The sequence below is a fragment of the Oenanthe melanoleuca genome, chromosome 3 (assembly GCF_029582105.1).
Source record: "Oenanthe melanoleuca isolate GR-GAL-2019-014 chromosome 3, OMel1.0, whole genome shotgun sequence".
Lineage (NCBI taxonomy): Eukaryota > Metazoa > Chordata > Aves > Passeriformes > Muscicapidae > Oenanthe > Oenanthe melanoleuca.
The window spans coordinates 34,274,930-34,289,517 of NC_079336.1; the positions used below are offsets into that span (position 1 = coordinate 34,274,930).

Sequence of the window (14,588 nt, forward strand, 5' to 3'; positions counted from 1 at the left end):
AGGGATCCTAAATGAAGCACTCTGTTCATGGATATCTATTCTGGGATTTGAAGAAAAGAGAGTGTTGACAAAATACTTTCTACTGCATTGTCCAGTTTCCAAATCATTCCTGATCTATCAGCTTCTCAGTCCTGGAGACACTGCTGTAAATTTCAGGATGAGTCAGAACATTGCCATGAAGACAAGTGACCACTTCATTAATCTCAGTAAAGAGTTCTCACTGCTTCAATTAAAAACACTTAGATTTCCCTATCCAGCTATAAAAGAAATTTTTTTTTTTTCCAAAAATGATCCACAACACATATAAATCAATGAAATTTTTGGAATACAGATCTACTCTTTTAAAACATGTGTGTTTTGCAGAAGCTGAACCATTGTGTTGGTATTCTTACCTGAAATCCCATTTACAGTATATATTCCTAATATTTACCTATTTATTTTAGTTAGAAAGTACATGCAACCATAGTTAGAAGCATGACAGCAAGTGCACTCCACAAGCTCCTTGACAGCTGGCTTTGAGACAAAGAAACCATGCAAAAAAACATTTTTAAAGCCTTTATGATTGATGATTCTACTTTATTTTCCCAACATTTAAAACAGAGAACGTGTTTAAGGTAGAGAAAGTGCTATTTTTCTTTTCCTAAACAACACATGCAGAGACACCACCATATTAATGTCAACTGACAATCCGAAGGATGACTAGTACACATAATGTAACAAAGATCTTTCCTACTGCCACTGGCAGGCAGAATGATTAAACTGCACAACAGAAGTTCAAGAACCTTTTTAGATGGCACCCATAAATGCAGTTCACTGCCTGAGAAATCAGAGAATGTCAGGCAGTACATGTCATTAGCAAGCAAATGAGACAACACACCAATTAGGAACAACACTCTCCTTAGGTAATCAGACTCAATGCACTGACATCTATTCAGGCTGGCATAATAGGAAAGTCAGGTTAAACAACTCTGGCAAATGCATTTCAATCTGAATGTACTGGAGGACCAAGAGCAGAAAGTTAAACAAGAAAAACTTTTATTACATCCCAACCTTACTATATTTAGAGCTAAAAATGTTTCATAAAGGAAAGAGAGAAATGTAGATATTTTCTAGGGCGTGAGTTATCTCAGGTTCTCGTAAAGTAAGTGGAAATCATAAAAATCTCCTATATTCAAAAATCATGGTACTTGTATCTAGGAGTCTAACAATTTAATTAAATAAGTTGTCATTAATTTAATTAGACCTTAATTACTGGTGTTCAGGTTAGCATTTCTTAATTTTCTAGTTCTCCAACTAAAAAAAAAAAAAGAAAAGAAGAGCAGAAAACAAGTCACCCCAAGTGAGCAAAGACAACCTTGAATTGATATAAAAGTTTTACTTGTATAGTCACAGAAAATTCCTCAAAGGAATATTGTGTACCGCTAATTTACTTGGGTATGTTTGTAAAGCATATGAAAAAATTGTATATTTGAGATAGGAACAGCTACTTAAGAGATGAATTGCAAGGAACATTGCCATGGAAATTGAATGTAACAACTATTCATAGGCAGAAAAGAGTTGCAAAGCTCAGTGGCATTTCAGGAAATTGACAGCAAGTTCTCTGTTAAAGGAAAACCTACAATTGCACAAAAATTGCACACTGGTATGACAATAGCATCCCCTGACTAGCAACAGATTCAGTCAGCAACATTCCTTTTGCAGAAGAAATCACATTTAATGAAGGGATGCTCTAAAGATGAAAGGTGTTAGTAATGTGGATCAACACAAAAGACTGATGAAAATTATTCTCTCCAGATTCCCCTTTCTTCTGTTAGAAACTCTAGAGAAAAAAAAAAATCAGGTGGTCTTAGGATCTGTGTTAACAAACTGAGGAGCTGTTATCTTCTGCCAGTGATAGGATGCATGGGAACAGCTCAAAGCTGTGCCAGGGAGTTTTAAAACTGGACATTGGAATGCCTTTCTGTACTTAAGAGGATGGTGAAACATTGAACAGGCTTCCTAGAGATGTGGTCATTGCCCCAGAGCCATCAGTGTTTAAGAGGCACTTGGTCAATGGTTTAATAATATGCATAAACTTTTGGCCAGCCCTGAAGTGGTCAGGCAGTTGGACTAGATGATCACCGTAGGCCCCTTCTAGCTGAAATAGTCTGTTTCATTCTATTCTATTCCATTGCCTCCAAAGCTTACATGAACCACTACAAAAATAGAAAGCTAAATCCAGAAACATATATTTGTTAGAAGCAAAAAAAATCTAAGCTATTATATGATTCTTCCTAAGTCTTTATATATCAGCTTTGGTATTGAGAGTATATTTGGTATATCTGAGTGCCTGAAGCCATTAGTTGCTATCGCACTAGAAATACGTAACTGCTGCCCCATCACTGATAAACAGGATGTCTGAGTTTCAGAAATAAGCCAGCAAGTGACTAGGTCTATGATTAAAAATTTACACACCATTTGATAAAATATATACTGTGAAAGAAAAGTCTTTCCAATTATATAGTATTATTTAGGAGAAACTGGCACTGCTTAATGAAACAAATCATGGAGATATTTTATTTGGTGGTATCTTTTGGAGATATTTAATTCAGTTTTAACTTCAGTGATTTTGGATGAACTTTTACAAGGACAGAAAATAACACAGCCTATTATACAATGGGAATAGCACAAATAATTAACAGGCAACCAAGCATTTCAGATCACCACTAAGTCTGCCAAGGGAAAGGAAGGAAGATATAGTAATAACTCATGCAATGTTATTCAGTTATAAAAACCTGCTCATTTTTCTTTCATTTTAAAGGCTAAGCTTTGCATTTGTATTCAGTAGTGTTAAATAATTCAGCTCTTCTTTAAAATAACATTTATCTTAGAAGAACAGAGCTCAACAGCTGCCCTTCATCCTTCCCTCTAAAAATCCCAATTCTACACAACTGGACTTTATTCCTCACCCAAAATACGAGCATGGAGGAGTACCAATCAGAAACCAGCAGGAGCAAATGCAAAAATGTAACAGAGCTCAGAGGCAAACACAAAACAGAAGCTTTTAAATTGTGATACAAGCTTTCCACAGATGTTCAAAAGCTGTCCTTAGGCCTTCCTAACTGATGGCCAGTGAGTTTTCATTTAGTTGGCTAAAGTAACAAAATAATTCCTGCATAATTTCCTGAAGCAAAGGAAAAGTAATAGTTTCAGTCAACAAGAAAGCTGGTTTTTAGGAGACTACTAGCATAAAAATTAGACAGTCTGAGATATCCAGCAAAGGTAGGATTTACATGGTAGACATGAAAAGTAATTTCACTGATGAGTGGGCAGAGGCCAGAGAGCCAATTCTGCCATTAGAAGAGGCCATTTTTCAGATTTTCATTAAAAACATACAGGCTGGTAACCTGCAAGTGTTCTAAAACAAACGTAAGAAGTTTGCTGTTTTGAAGCAACTTTCAAAGAAAGGACTGAAGGCTTCTGATCTTTACACAAGCATTCGGAATCTGTAAATAAGGCATGTGGCTTTCACCTTTAAACTAATTCACTCATTGTCTGGGGCATGATCCCAGAGTGAGATACCTGTTCATGAAGTTTCCTGCTGCTGTTTTACTCCTACTCAGCACTTATCTTCGGGCCCTGCTCTGCCAGCCTGTTACAGGTAGGGAATCAGAAAGCTGATCTGATGGAATAGAGCTGATTTAGGCATATGGGAGTTATAGTGATAGGATCTTATACGGATAGACAGTGACATAGGGAAAAGACGTGTCAGGGAGAAGCAACAAAAGGAATGAAGAAACGGGCTGCTGGATAAAGAGAATGCATGAAGAGAAAAAGAGTAAAGAAAAAGACAAAAGGAAGAAGAGAAGCAATAGTAAAAAGACATTTGTCTCTTGTGATAGAATTGTTAAGAGTATGATATGTTAATGCAGAAATTGCATAAGAACCACACATCACCTCAAGCTACCTACAAAGCATTCTTAAATCATGAATGAGGCAAACACATCCACAACTTCCACAAAAAATGCTCTTATGATCTGTGAAAGCTTTCAGACTGAGAAGGGAAGAAATGGTAAGGAGATGGGTTGCCTCAGCCACAGCCTTTCAACTGTTACTGTGAAATGAAAGCCTTCGTATAACCCCACTGATGACCTATATAAGTAACTCAAGTAACTATGAATTAGGAATAATCATGCTCAGTTAGTCTGATCTTGCAAAACAATCTCCTTACTCCTTAATGTTGTTTCTACCATCATCAGGTCACAGTGCAAAATAATTTCTGCTTCTGTATAAGAACCTTGCTATTAATAGTAAGAGTTCAGATAGGATACTAACAGAAGAAAACAAGCCCTCTTACATCTAACTGAAACCACAGATTCAGTAGTAAACTTTTTCAAAAATCCCTTTTCATTAAAGCATACCAATTTCTCAAAACTGGACTAACACAGAGGCACTTGATGACAAAATCTCTTCAAACCAAATAGAAAAGTGAGAAAATAAAGATCTCCTAGAGGCTAAAAGTATCTTCATAGATAATTTTGGATATTTTGAGTTTTATTGAAAATCAGAACAACAAAATATTCTTCCTCCATCCATACTGACTCCCAGTACTAGTGCTGCCTATAGCTAGTGAAGAATATCCATATACTCAGGTCTGCTGGATGCCTTTGTCTAAGACCAGACAACAAGAGGAACATCTCTGAGTAAACTGGGGCAGAGGGGAAGGGAAACTCAGAAAAGACTTTCAAATAGTATGAACTAATAAGCTCAACATTCCTTGTATTAAACAGTTAATTCTGCATTCTGTTCACCTATCAAGAATATGGTAAGTGTGGGTAATTTTCCCCAAAGAAATTTCTGTCTGTACATGTTGACATTCTGTTTATCCTCCTTTGTTGCCACTTCATTCTTCTTTGTGATTTTGTTTCAATTTGTGTCTACATTTCTGTACTCCTCAAAACACACACTGGATTTCAGGGGCTCCCAAAAGATGTTCTTGAATTTCCCTGATCTTCAAAAACTCAGCATCATTTCTGTCTATCCTTTCTTTCTGCAAGAGCAATTATGTCAATAAATACAGCTCTTCATTTCTTCATTTTCTTCTGGATATGCCACGGTTTCTTCACTTGAGACAAACAGGTTTTATAAAGGTCTCTAACTCTCACAATAACCAAAGTTCAGGGCTCTACACCCCAATCAACAACAGGGGGCTGTTGTTTTCTCTCTGAAAAGATCTCATACATCTTTCATTCAACGACAACACAAAAATTATTGCAGTTAGTATTCTCAAGGGGTCATTTATGCACTGTTATACTGTTGCTCTTGTACTGTTGCCTATTAATTTATTCCCTTTGTGTCACATAACAAAAGCCATCTCTAGCAGCTTCATCCTTTTCAGTTAATCAACTTTAATGCTTCTTTCCCAAGTAACAAGTCTACAATAATATTTTTCACTCTAAATATGTTACTTATACTTTCTCAACTAAGAAAGTCATTACACTGAGAAAACTGCATATTGCTTCATCCAGGAAAATCAGTTTAATAACAGATGCAACAAACTTACATTGCATAAACTTAGAAACAGTATTAAAATTTGAACATTAAATTAAACAAATACATTAAAGATTAAAAACCTTTACGGGCATTTATAAAACAAAATTGTTTTAGTTGGGTTATAAATTTTTTAGTGTGATAAATCAGAAAACGTAAGTTCTAGAAACACAAAACATATCAGATATTGATTTCCTGTAACAGTGACTAAGAGATACATTCTTCAGTAAGTTCATTTCAACTAGAAAAGGTAATTTCAAATTTATCTGTAGTAATTCTGCTTAGCTTAATCTCTAATTTTCAGGGAAGTGTTTCTGAGAAATCTTTACGACTGCTTTAGATTCTAACAATATCCTTTTGACAACAGCATGTATTAACAGGACAAGACAGAACGGCTTCAAACTGAAAGAGAATAGGTTTAGGTTAGATGTTAGGAAGAAATTCTGTATTATGAGGATGGTGAGGCACTGAAACAGGCTGGCCAGAGAAGCTGTGGATGCTCATCTACGGAAGTGTTCAAGGCCAGGCTGAACTGGGTCAAAGGTGTCCCTAACCCATTCTGGTAGGGGATTGGAATTAGATGATCTCTACAATCCCTTCCAACTCAAACCATCCAATGATTTACAAGCTACGAAAAAAGTCAAGATGGATGATGCCACAGCCATGATCTATGCCAATATACAATACACACTGCAGTGTATCCACTGTATCTGATTCAACAGCAGGAGTAATAGGATGGATGAGGCCATGCTAGCTTGAGAATCAATTGCATTATTTTTTGTGGTTGTCCGCAGTACTTCTGGTAACTTCTCCCCAGGCCACTCATATACCTTTACACTGGCAGACATGGTTCAAGAATTTATCAGGCTCCAATTGAACTAAAACAACATGAGTCACAAATTCTAATGAAATTTTAATGTGTGAACATCCTTGAAAAAGCAAAATAATGAGAGAACTCAAATCAATGGTTGAAAGATTCATGGAAGTCATGCAGTCCTAGAAAATTCTTCATTATTTAGCAGCACATCCATAGTACATACTCTAAAAAAACATTAGATGATTCCTGAGAACTACCACCATTGATTACTAAGAAATCACACATACCACAAATGAGATAACAACTACTCAGAAACAACACTGCAAAGTAATCCTGACCAAAACAAAGATTAGCTAGTTGATGGATGAGTGGGGAGGGAGAGCAAGGATTTCATCTGGGACTAAAAGGAGAAATACATTCTTTATGCTACTTACTCCTGTAGGCTGAAATATCAGTCCATCCACTTCATGGCTAACTTCTCTGGCAAAGTTTCCTTCCAGGAGCTGTAGAACAAAAGAGAAAGAAATTCTTTTTCCATAGAGAAAGGCACATCAAAGTGAGTAGCAGTGGATTATATGCTGATTCTGCAATCGTTTGCCAGTAAACAGCTTATTTATGGATTAGAGCTTGGGAAATGTCAACGTCAACAAAGTAGCAGTTTCTACAAAGAATACTCAAGGCTAGAAAATCCTTTGTCCAAAAAGAAATACTTAGAAATCAAGATGATTCTATATACTAGAAAATGAAGAAATATCAATTCTAATACAGGACACTACAGTCATCTGTGGGCAAATTAAAAAATCCATTTGCCATTTTAACACACAAGTAGCACTCACTTTAGATTGAACTTATTTCCTGAAAAATACCTCAGGGCATCATTTGAAATTCATGTTTGACAGACTTCCTAACTAAGGCATAAACCAGTAACACAGCTACACGACTGTAAAACAACTCTTTGAATTCATCTGTATCTTGAATATTCTATTTTATGCTTTCAAAGACTGTGAATTCCATATGGAGGTAAATATATCCATCAAGAAGAATTTACCAGAGAAAAACCATCTAATTAAACAAACCATTGAAACCAGCTAGTCAACAGTTATGAGAATTTATGATATACTTCCATATTAAATTATAACTTGCCTAAGGAAAAGCAAATAACCAAGGAGAATTACAACTGATGAGTAACAGCAAAAATTAGGAAAACTACAAAAATAGATCTTTATTAATTTCAATTTATGTTTTACTGTTGAGATGAAGAATCTGTCCTCAAGTTTTAGATACTTTTAGTAATATTTGAAAAAAATTTGGCATAAAAGTAACCACATGGTGATAAAACATAGCAAATACAGAACCAGTAAATCATTGTCAGTTTTAAAAGCATCATTTTGGCCTGGTCTGCCAATTTCGTACAATTTCCTTTCTAGAGCTCAACTTAATGACCTGCTGACCAAACTATGACTAAATTATTCAAATTAAGTCAATAAAATATGAAAGGAGCTAAGAACTAACATTTGTTTCCTACTAAGGCTGTACAACTAAAAGCAATGCAATTTTATGTTTAATGGATCAAAAGCCTGATGGCCAAATACTTCAAACAATAACGATTTGACGTATTTCACTTTAACCTGTGACTGACTGTTTGCACAGAATGACTGAGTATTTTGCTATAAAAAGCTGGCTTTTTCTCTTACCCAGTCATTAGCCTATATTTGTGCCTATAGCTCCAACAACAAAGAAAGCTTTCACTCACTATTCAACTTTTAGATACAATTCAGCTGGAAAAAACACACTGTGAGAGTACTCTCAAGTGGAAAAATACATTAAGAATATTTAATTCCGAGTAAGAAACTATCCAGTGAAACACAATTTTTCAGAAGAGAAATCCCATAATTGAAACTTGAAGCTGCACCTTGCTGTTGTAACCTGTTGCTATCTTGAAATTTACAGCTGAAGTTTACAATGTAATGAATCTACTACCATATGACTACAAAAAACAAGAATAAAACAATCCAAATTTTTTTCATAAATCTATCGATAGTCTTTGCTTTTATTAGAGCAATGAGTGCATAGGAAAAATATTTGAACAAATGTCAAAAAGTTTTTTAAATAGCGGGTTTTTTAAATTTCTACACAAGCTAAGTCTTCCGTGGGTCACTTCCAAGTTACTTAGCAGCTCCAAAACTGATGGCCAGTCATCTGTAAAAGACCATGCTTCAAACTTAAAAAATGCACAAGACTGATGTCATTAAATTCAGGTACCAAAAAAACTCTCACTGAGTAATGTTAATATTAAGGAATAACAATATTAGAAAACAAACAAATAAAAACCAAGCAAACAAAAATAAAATAGAAACTTCAAATTCATTGAGAATACTTTTTATAAATTTCTAACTTATCAAAAGGTATTAACCAAAGTGGCAAAGAGAGAAATCAATAATCCCTGTTTCTGCCTCTTTTTGAAGTTCTTAAGGGAATTACAGTTTGAGAAGACAGTTACTTCAGTGTTGGAGCTTACAGAACTGAATTATGTATTCGTTCCCAAAATAAAACTTAAGAAGTTGGAGTATGTAGAAAAGCAGAAAATATTTGTAATGCTGTTCAGTTTGCAACTCTCTCCACTCTGATGAACAAGTAGTTTTAGAAAATAACATTAAAGTACTATTACAACTTGATAAATGGAGAGGAAAATATAAATTAAAATTTTCCCATTTCAGAAACACACTTTTATACTTTTCATTCACTACTTAGCCAAAATTACAAAATGTAAAGGAATCTGTCCCATCAAGATGACACCCAGTTTCAGAGTCACACGTTCTCAGCTTGGAGGTCCACAGAGTTTGCACTAAGACAGCTCCTCCCAAGCGCCACTAGATATTAAAGACAAAAGGATTTTGAATCTTTGCACTTGCAGTTATTCTACTTTCATTCTCATTAGGTCACTTAAATGTATTTGAATGATAACACCCTCTCTAGAAAGGAATTTTGACAATAAAGGATTAGCAATTGGGGGGAGGGAAGGGAGGAAGGAACGCACATTTTCTCTGACATTATTCCCATAAAAATTTTCTTGAGAATTAAACTACGTAAAGGTTGTCTGTGAACAGCAAAATACACAGACATTGAATATTGCAGAAATGAGCAGGAAAGGAACGTCTGACATACAAGCAAGTATTTTTGACTCTACAAAATTTTTGCAGTTTATGAACTTCAAATGCAAATGTCATGGTTCATCTTTTAAAAAACATTGTTCAACATTCCACATGTTCAAATTTCTAATTAACGTGAACAGAATGGTCTTTTTTAATCGGCGCCATGATAAATGGCACACCTGCTTGACTGGGATGACTGCCATGGATCAGATAAAGTGCAATGCATCTCAATGACATTTTATAAAAGATGGGTAAATGATGCATGTGAACCAGCTCTTCTGGCATCCAATTCCTTGTTGCCTCATGGCATCTATTTCCATCTGAGATCCCCTTTGTTCACTCCTTTCAGCTTCCTTCTTCCCCGTGAACACTGCAATAAGCCATATACTCATATTAAAGTTTATTATTTACAATGTTTCCTTTCATACTTTTCAACTCAATTTAAAATTATTGCTACATCTAATAACACTTCTCTAAGTAAAAGAATGTAGAATTGCATGGCTTGAGTGGAGTTGTATGATGAGTAACAGGATTTCTCCTTGCTCCTTAACCACAGAGAAGAGCCGCAATATGTCACCTAAAGAGCACTAATAACTTGCAAAAGCTGATTTTGCTAAAACACTGAACTAGTCAGTAGTTCTTCTGTGGATAATTGAAAATTCACACTTTAGAGATCTCTCAGTACTTATCTCAACAAATAAATCACTTTGCTCCTTCAGTAGGAAGAGGAGAAAATGTAGGTGCATACAGATTCCATACAATGCTAGTAGGTTTTCATTAGTGTTTCAGTATTTCTGAACCAAGACACATAATTATGAGTGTGCAGGTATTATAAATTCACAAAATAAGTAAGTCCAGCAGGTATTACTGTGCCTTTTCCTTCCTCTTACCAAAAAAAAAAAAATCTCATGGAAACAAACACAATGTGAGTTATGAGGATTCCAACACACAATGATGACTCTGCAAACTCATACTGACTTTCTACAAAATAATTTTACTAAGGTCCCTGCACACACATTGTAATTACTGATCTCCTGTGTCACAATATACAAATACTGCTAACCATTTTGTCTGTATTTCTGATTCAAAACTGACACTGCTTGCTAGCCTCCTGAAATACTTAGGGATACAGAAAAAAATCCCTTTGAATGTTATAATACAAGACAAATACACGTCCCTTTTCCTTGCTTTTTCAATTTCAGGACTGCTATATGCTTCACTTCAACACAGAACAATTCTGCCTGCAGTCCCTATGGAGTTTTCCAGATCCACCTTCAAATTATTGATCATCTGGACCTATTCACTCTACAGAGAGCTGTGACAGGAAACATACTTCACTTTTAAGTATTAGTTACAAATAAACTGTTAATTGTATTGCCAGTCAGCCAGAATATAAAACACCACACATGGGCTACAGTCATTCCTAACTTCATAGAGCCAGCATCTTCACCATCTTAGGTTTCAGTCCAACTCAAAGGACCACCTCTTTCTCCAAGGATGACAGCCCTCACCATCAGCCTTAAAGAAATTGTGACATCCGAACAACTGTCGAGTTTTATAAACATGAGCTCATACATCTCTGCAGATAATCTACCACATAAATCTTCATAAATGCTGTTTTTGAATGACATCAGAAATCACACAGAATGATTTTTATGCTAAGATCAGTTAAAATAATGCAAAAATAGTCTGACTCAGATTCATCCGAACTATCACATTTCCCAAAAATAAATCAGTCTGTATCAGGCAATGAAGGAGCCATCATCCAAACTACCAACATCCTAAACTCCAGCTTTCAAACAGTATATTTTGCAAAGGAGGCCTTGTGGAAAAGAACTAAGCATGCATTTGGTGGATATAAGCTTCCTTTCAGATGATATGCAGGCTGCTGTGCAATGCTTCAAAGTATTACCAAATGCAGCTTCATGTCAAGTGAGGGAAGCTGTTCCTCTAAGCTACAGCTGTGGTCTCTGCTCCTTCCTCCTCACCAGAATCTCTCCAGTTTCCCCTGTCCTTTAGCATCATGTCATCTTTGGCTTGTTTTGTGTCTAAAAGCAGAGAAGGTATCAAGAATGGAACAGCTGGTTTCAGTCTCAAAGTAAAAAAAAGCAACAAATAGCATGTGAGTAACTATGCCATAGGGGAGAAAAGTTCATACATTATTTAAAAATAAAACATGGAATCTCAAATTTTCCACAAATAGAAGTTGGCTAGTTCACATTTTAACAGAAATAGAGTCCAAAACAAAGTGTGCAGAGAAGTTTTGATTTTGGTTCACTGATTGAATTACTATAAATATATGGTAAAACTTTCAGAACAATTGTTAGTGACTCTGGGGAATTCATGGTTTTGGGAATTAAAGGGGGCACACATCTTCTAAAATATATATTTTAAAAAGGAAAAAAAGACAGAAACAAACACATGAAATTCAATCCATGCAGACTTCTACCTTTTTCACATTCTGGATACCAATCATCTCATTTAACACTGCATTGCAAGTAGAACAGCTGATCCAAACGAACCTAGTGTAATTAACAATCCAGGGGCAGATGGGAGAGGATCAAAGACACACCTCTAGTAGCTCTACTGCTTCCTACCCACCCTACTCCAAACCACAAATAACCTGGATCATCATTTCAGACCAACTTTTAGACATCTATGAGGATGAAACCTTCTCCTCTCATGCATATTTAAGTTCCTCTTCAAGTGATATGTTCAAGTGCCAAGTAATTTATTTGGAAAACTGTGCAATCTCAAATTACACTATGCTGTGATGGAGAACCACAGTCTTCATTAAGTTGTCCAATGAAGTACAGCCTGTGTAATTAAAAAATTGATTCCTATTTCTCAGCAGTTTTTTTCTTCCTTCAACTTTTCTTCCTTGCTCCCCTTTTTAGACCCTGACCAAGAAATCTCTTAGAGGTTTTTTTAAGAAATGAGGTTCAAATTTCAAACATTTCACAAGAAAGCAGATGTAACTTCTCAAATATTTCAATATGTCCTCAAAAGATATCCTACAGACACTATACTGAAACCATGCCATTTAGATTAGACAGAATATTCCAGAAGGGCCACAGCAGCAAGAAAAAATGCACTCCCTGGTTCTCTTCCACAGGAGGAGATCTTTCCTTCATTTCAAGGAGATCTCTGGATACTTGAGCACTTGCCAAAGTATTTGACCAGCCAATGGCTTATTACAATTGGCTGCTTGCCTCCAAGTGGCTCCTTCCAGGTAACTGAAGATCCTGAAGTGGTCTCGGTAGTGTGACTTAACACATGGTCATAAAGTAAAGCTTTCTGCTTCAATGCTAACATTTATTCCCCTCTCAAAACCACAAGTGATCTGTCATTTATGTGATTTCAAGTTTTCCTCCAAATGACCTATAAAAATGTTGAAAAGCAGATTTTCAATAATTTAACATGACCCAGTTTCCTCTGCATTAGTCTCATTTCCTAATCAAAATATGATATACTACCTTATGTCAAATAACTGAGGAAAGAACAGTATCAGTTGAAGTGTATCTGCATCAGGGTAACAACCAATTCTATAATATGCATCCTCCTTCATTAGTCATTGTATTTAGCGATATTTATCTTACTAGCAATAAAAGGCAAGAAAGAAAATGCATCATCATAACTGAGTACAGTCAGAAAACCACAGCTTATACTAAATACTCTTAAGCTAATGATTTAAAATATGCATAAAGGAAAAGTAGGATTAAAATTGTAGAAAATAAATTAAAAACTGAGCTCTCAAAGAAGTATTGCTTAAAGAAGTTTCCTATGCTAATTAGGAGCCAACACATATTGAAGATAACTGCTACATTTTTAGTAAACCAGTGAAATTATCTACTTTTCCCTAACTGCATAAGGAACACAAAGTATAAACTTCTCACTTGCTCATTACTTAAAAAGAAATTTCATGCTTTTGGGCTGTAAAATCAGAGCTGTAAAATGGTATGAAAATCCTTTAAAAAAATTTATGCTCAAAGCTCAAATCCTAGCTTTCACACAGCCATCCGCTCAAGATGTTAATTCTAGACAAAAACAGAGAGAAACTGCAAACACTATTTTGTCTGTATGAACACATCTTGAAAGCACTTGATGTCAACCAGTAACTAAACAAAAAGAGTAAAAGTAAACTCCCAAGGTTCACCTGTTTAACAAAATCACCACTATTTTGAACTGTGTAATCTCTAGCAACAGCTGAATCATATGTTGATGAAAAATATACCAAAGAACTGTGTAAAGATGCATGGGAAGTTTTCCAGTTGATAAAACTTAAAAATACATACTTTTTATAAAATATTATTTTATGGAAAGCATTTCAGTTAGTTAATTTACTAGAAGCTCTGAAATCAATCATACTGAAAGACTAAAAATAACCTCTTCACCAAGTTAATCATACAGAACATTTTGGCTCAAAAGACATGAAAAACACCTAATTACGGCAATAGATTTGTTCCCTATAAGAATGAAAGCAGATAATGGCAGCATTGTCAGACTGATGCTCACTAATATGATCAAGAGACTAATTATTACCCATGAATCATTTGTAGCATTCAAAACTTGATTAATGTCAGGTCAAGTTTAACATGTGATAGGTTTTATTAGTAATGCTCAGCTATCCCACAGCTTGTCAATGTACACAAGTGCCATCTGTTAGGTGTAGGAAAAGCCAACAGCCACAACAAAAACACATTGGCTACAACTGGTCACTGAAGCATGTTTTAAGAGTACCACAAGGAATACCCTTAAAACTTTAAACACACCAGATCAGAATCCAGTGCTAAAGACCCGCTAAAGATAAACTTGTAGCCCAAAAAACTGAGCATGCAAGGCGTATTTCCCACTTTCTAGAGGTCAAATAAAGGTATGTTTAATAACACTGAATATTTCATAGACTGACCAGTTTCTAGCAACAAATATTTTTTTGCAAGATGAATATATGTAGCTTCCTCTCTATACTCCTCTATGGATGTTTAGCAAGCATTCCTGTAGAGAATACACTGCTTTACCCTTTAGAGCATCACTCACGTTATTCAAATACATATGGTTCTAATGGCAAAACACTGTTAGAGGATGTTCAA

The 14,588-nt window shown here is 35.4% G+C and overlaps 1 protein-coding gene across 1 annotated transcript in view; it reads right to left on the minus strand.

Annotated features, from left to right (window-relative positions):
* Nucleotides 1-14,588, minus strand: part of RNGTT (RNA guanylyltransferase and 5'-phosphatase) — a 167,373-nt gene that overhangs the window by 80,434 nt on the left and 72,351 nt on the right. Inside the window, exon 12 of the mRNA XM_056486456.1 lies at nucleotides 6,781-6,849. Coding sequence (XP_056342431.1) covers nucleotides 6,781-6,849 — 69 coding nt within the window. The remainder of the gene's footprint in view (nucleotides 1-6,780; nucleotides 6,850-14,588) is intronic.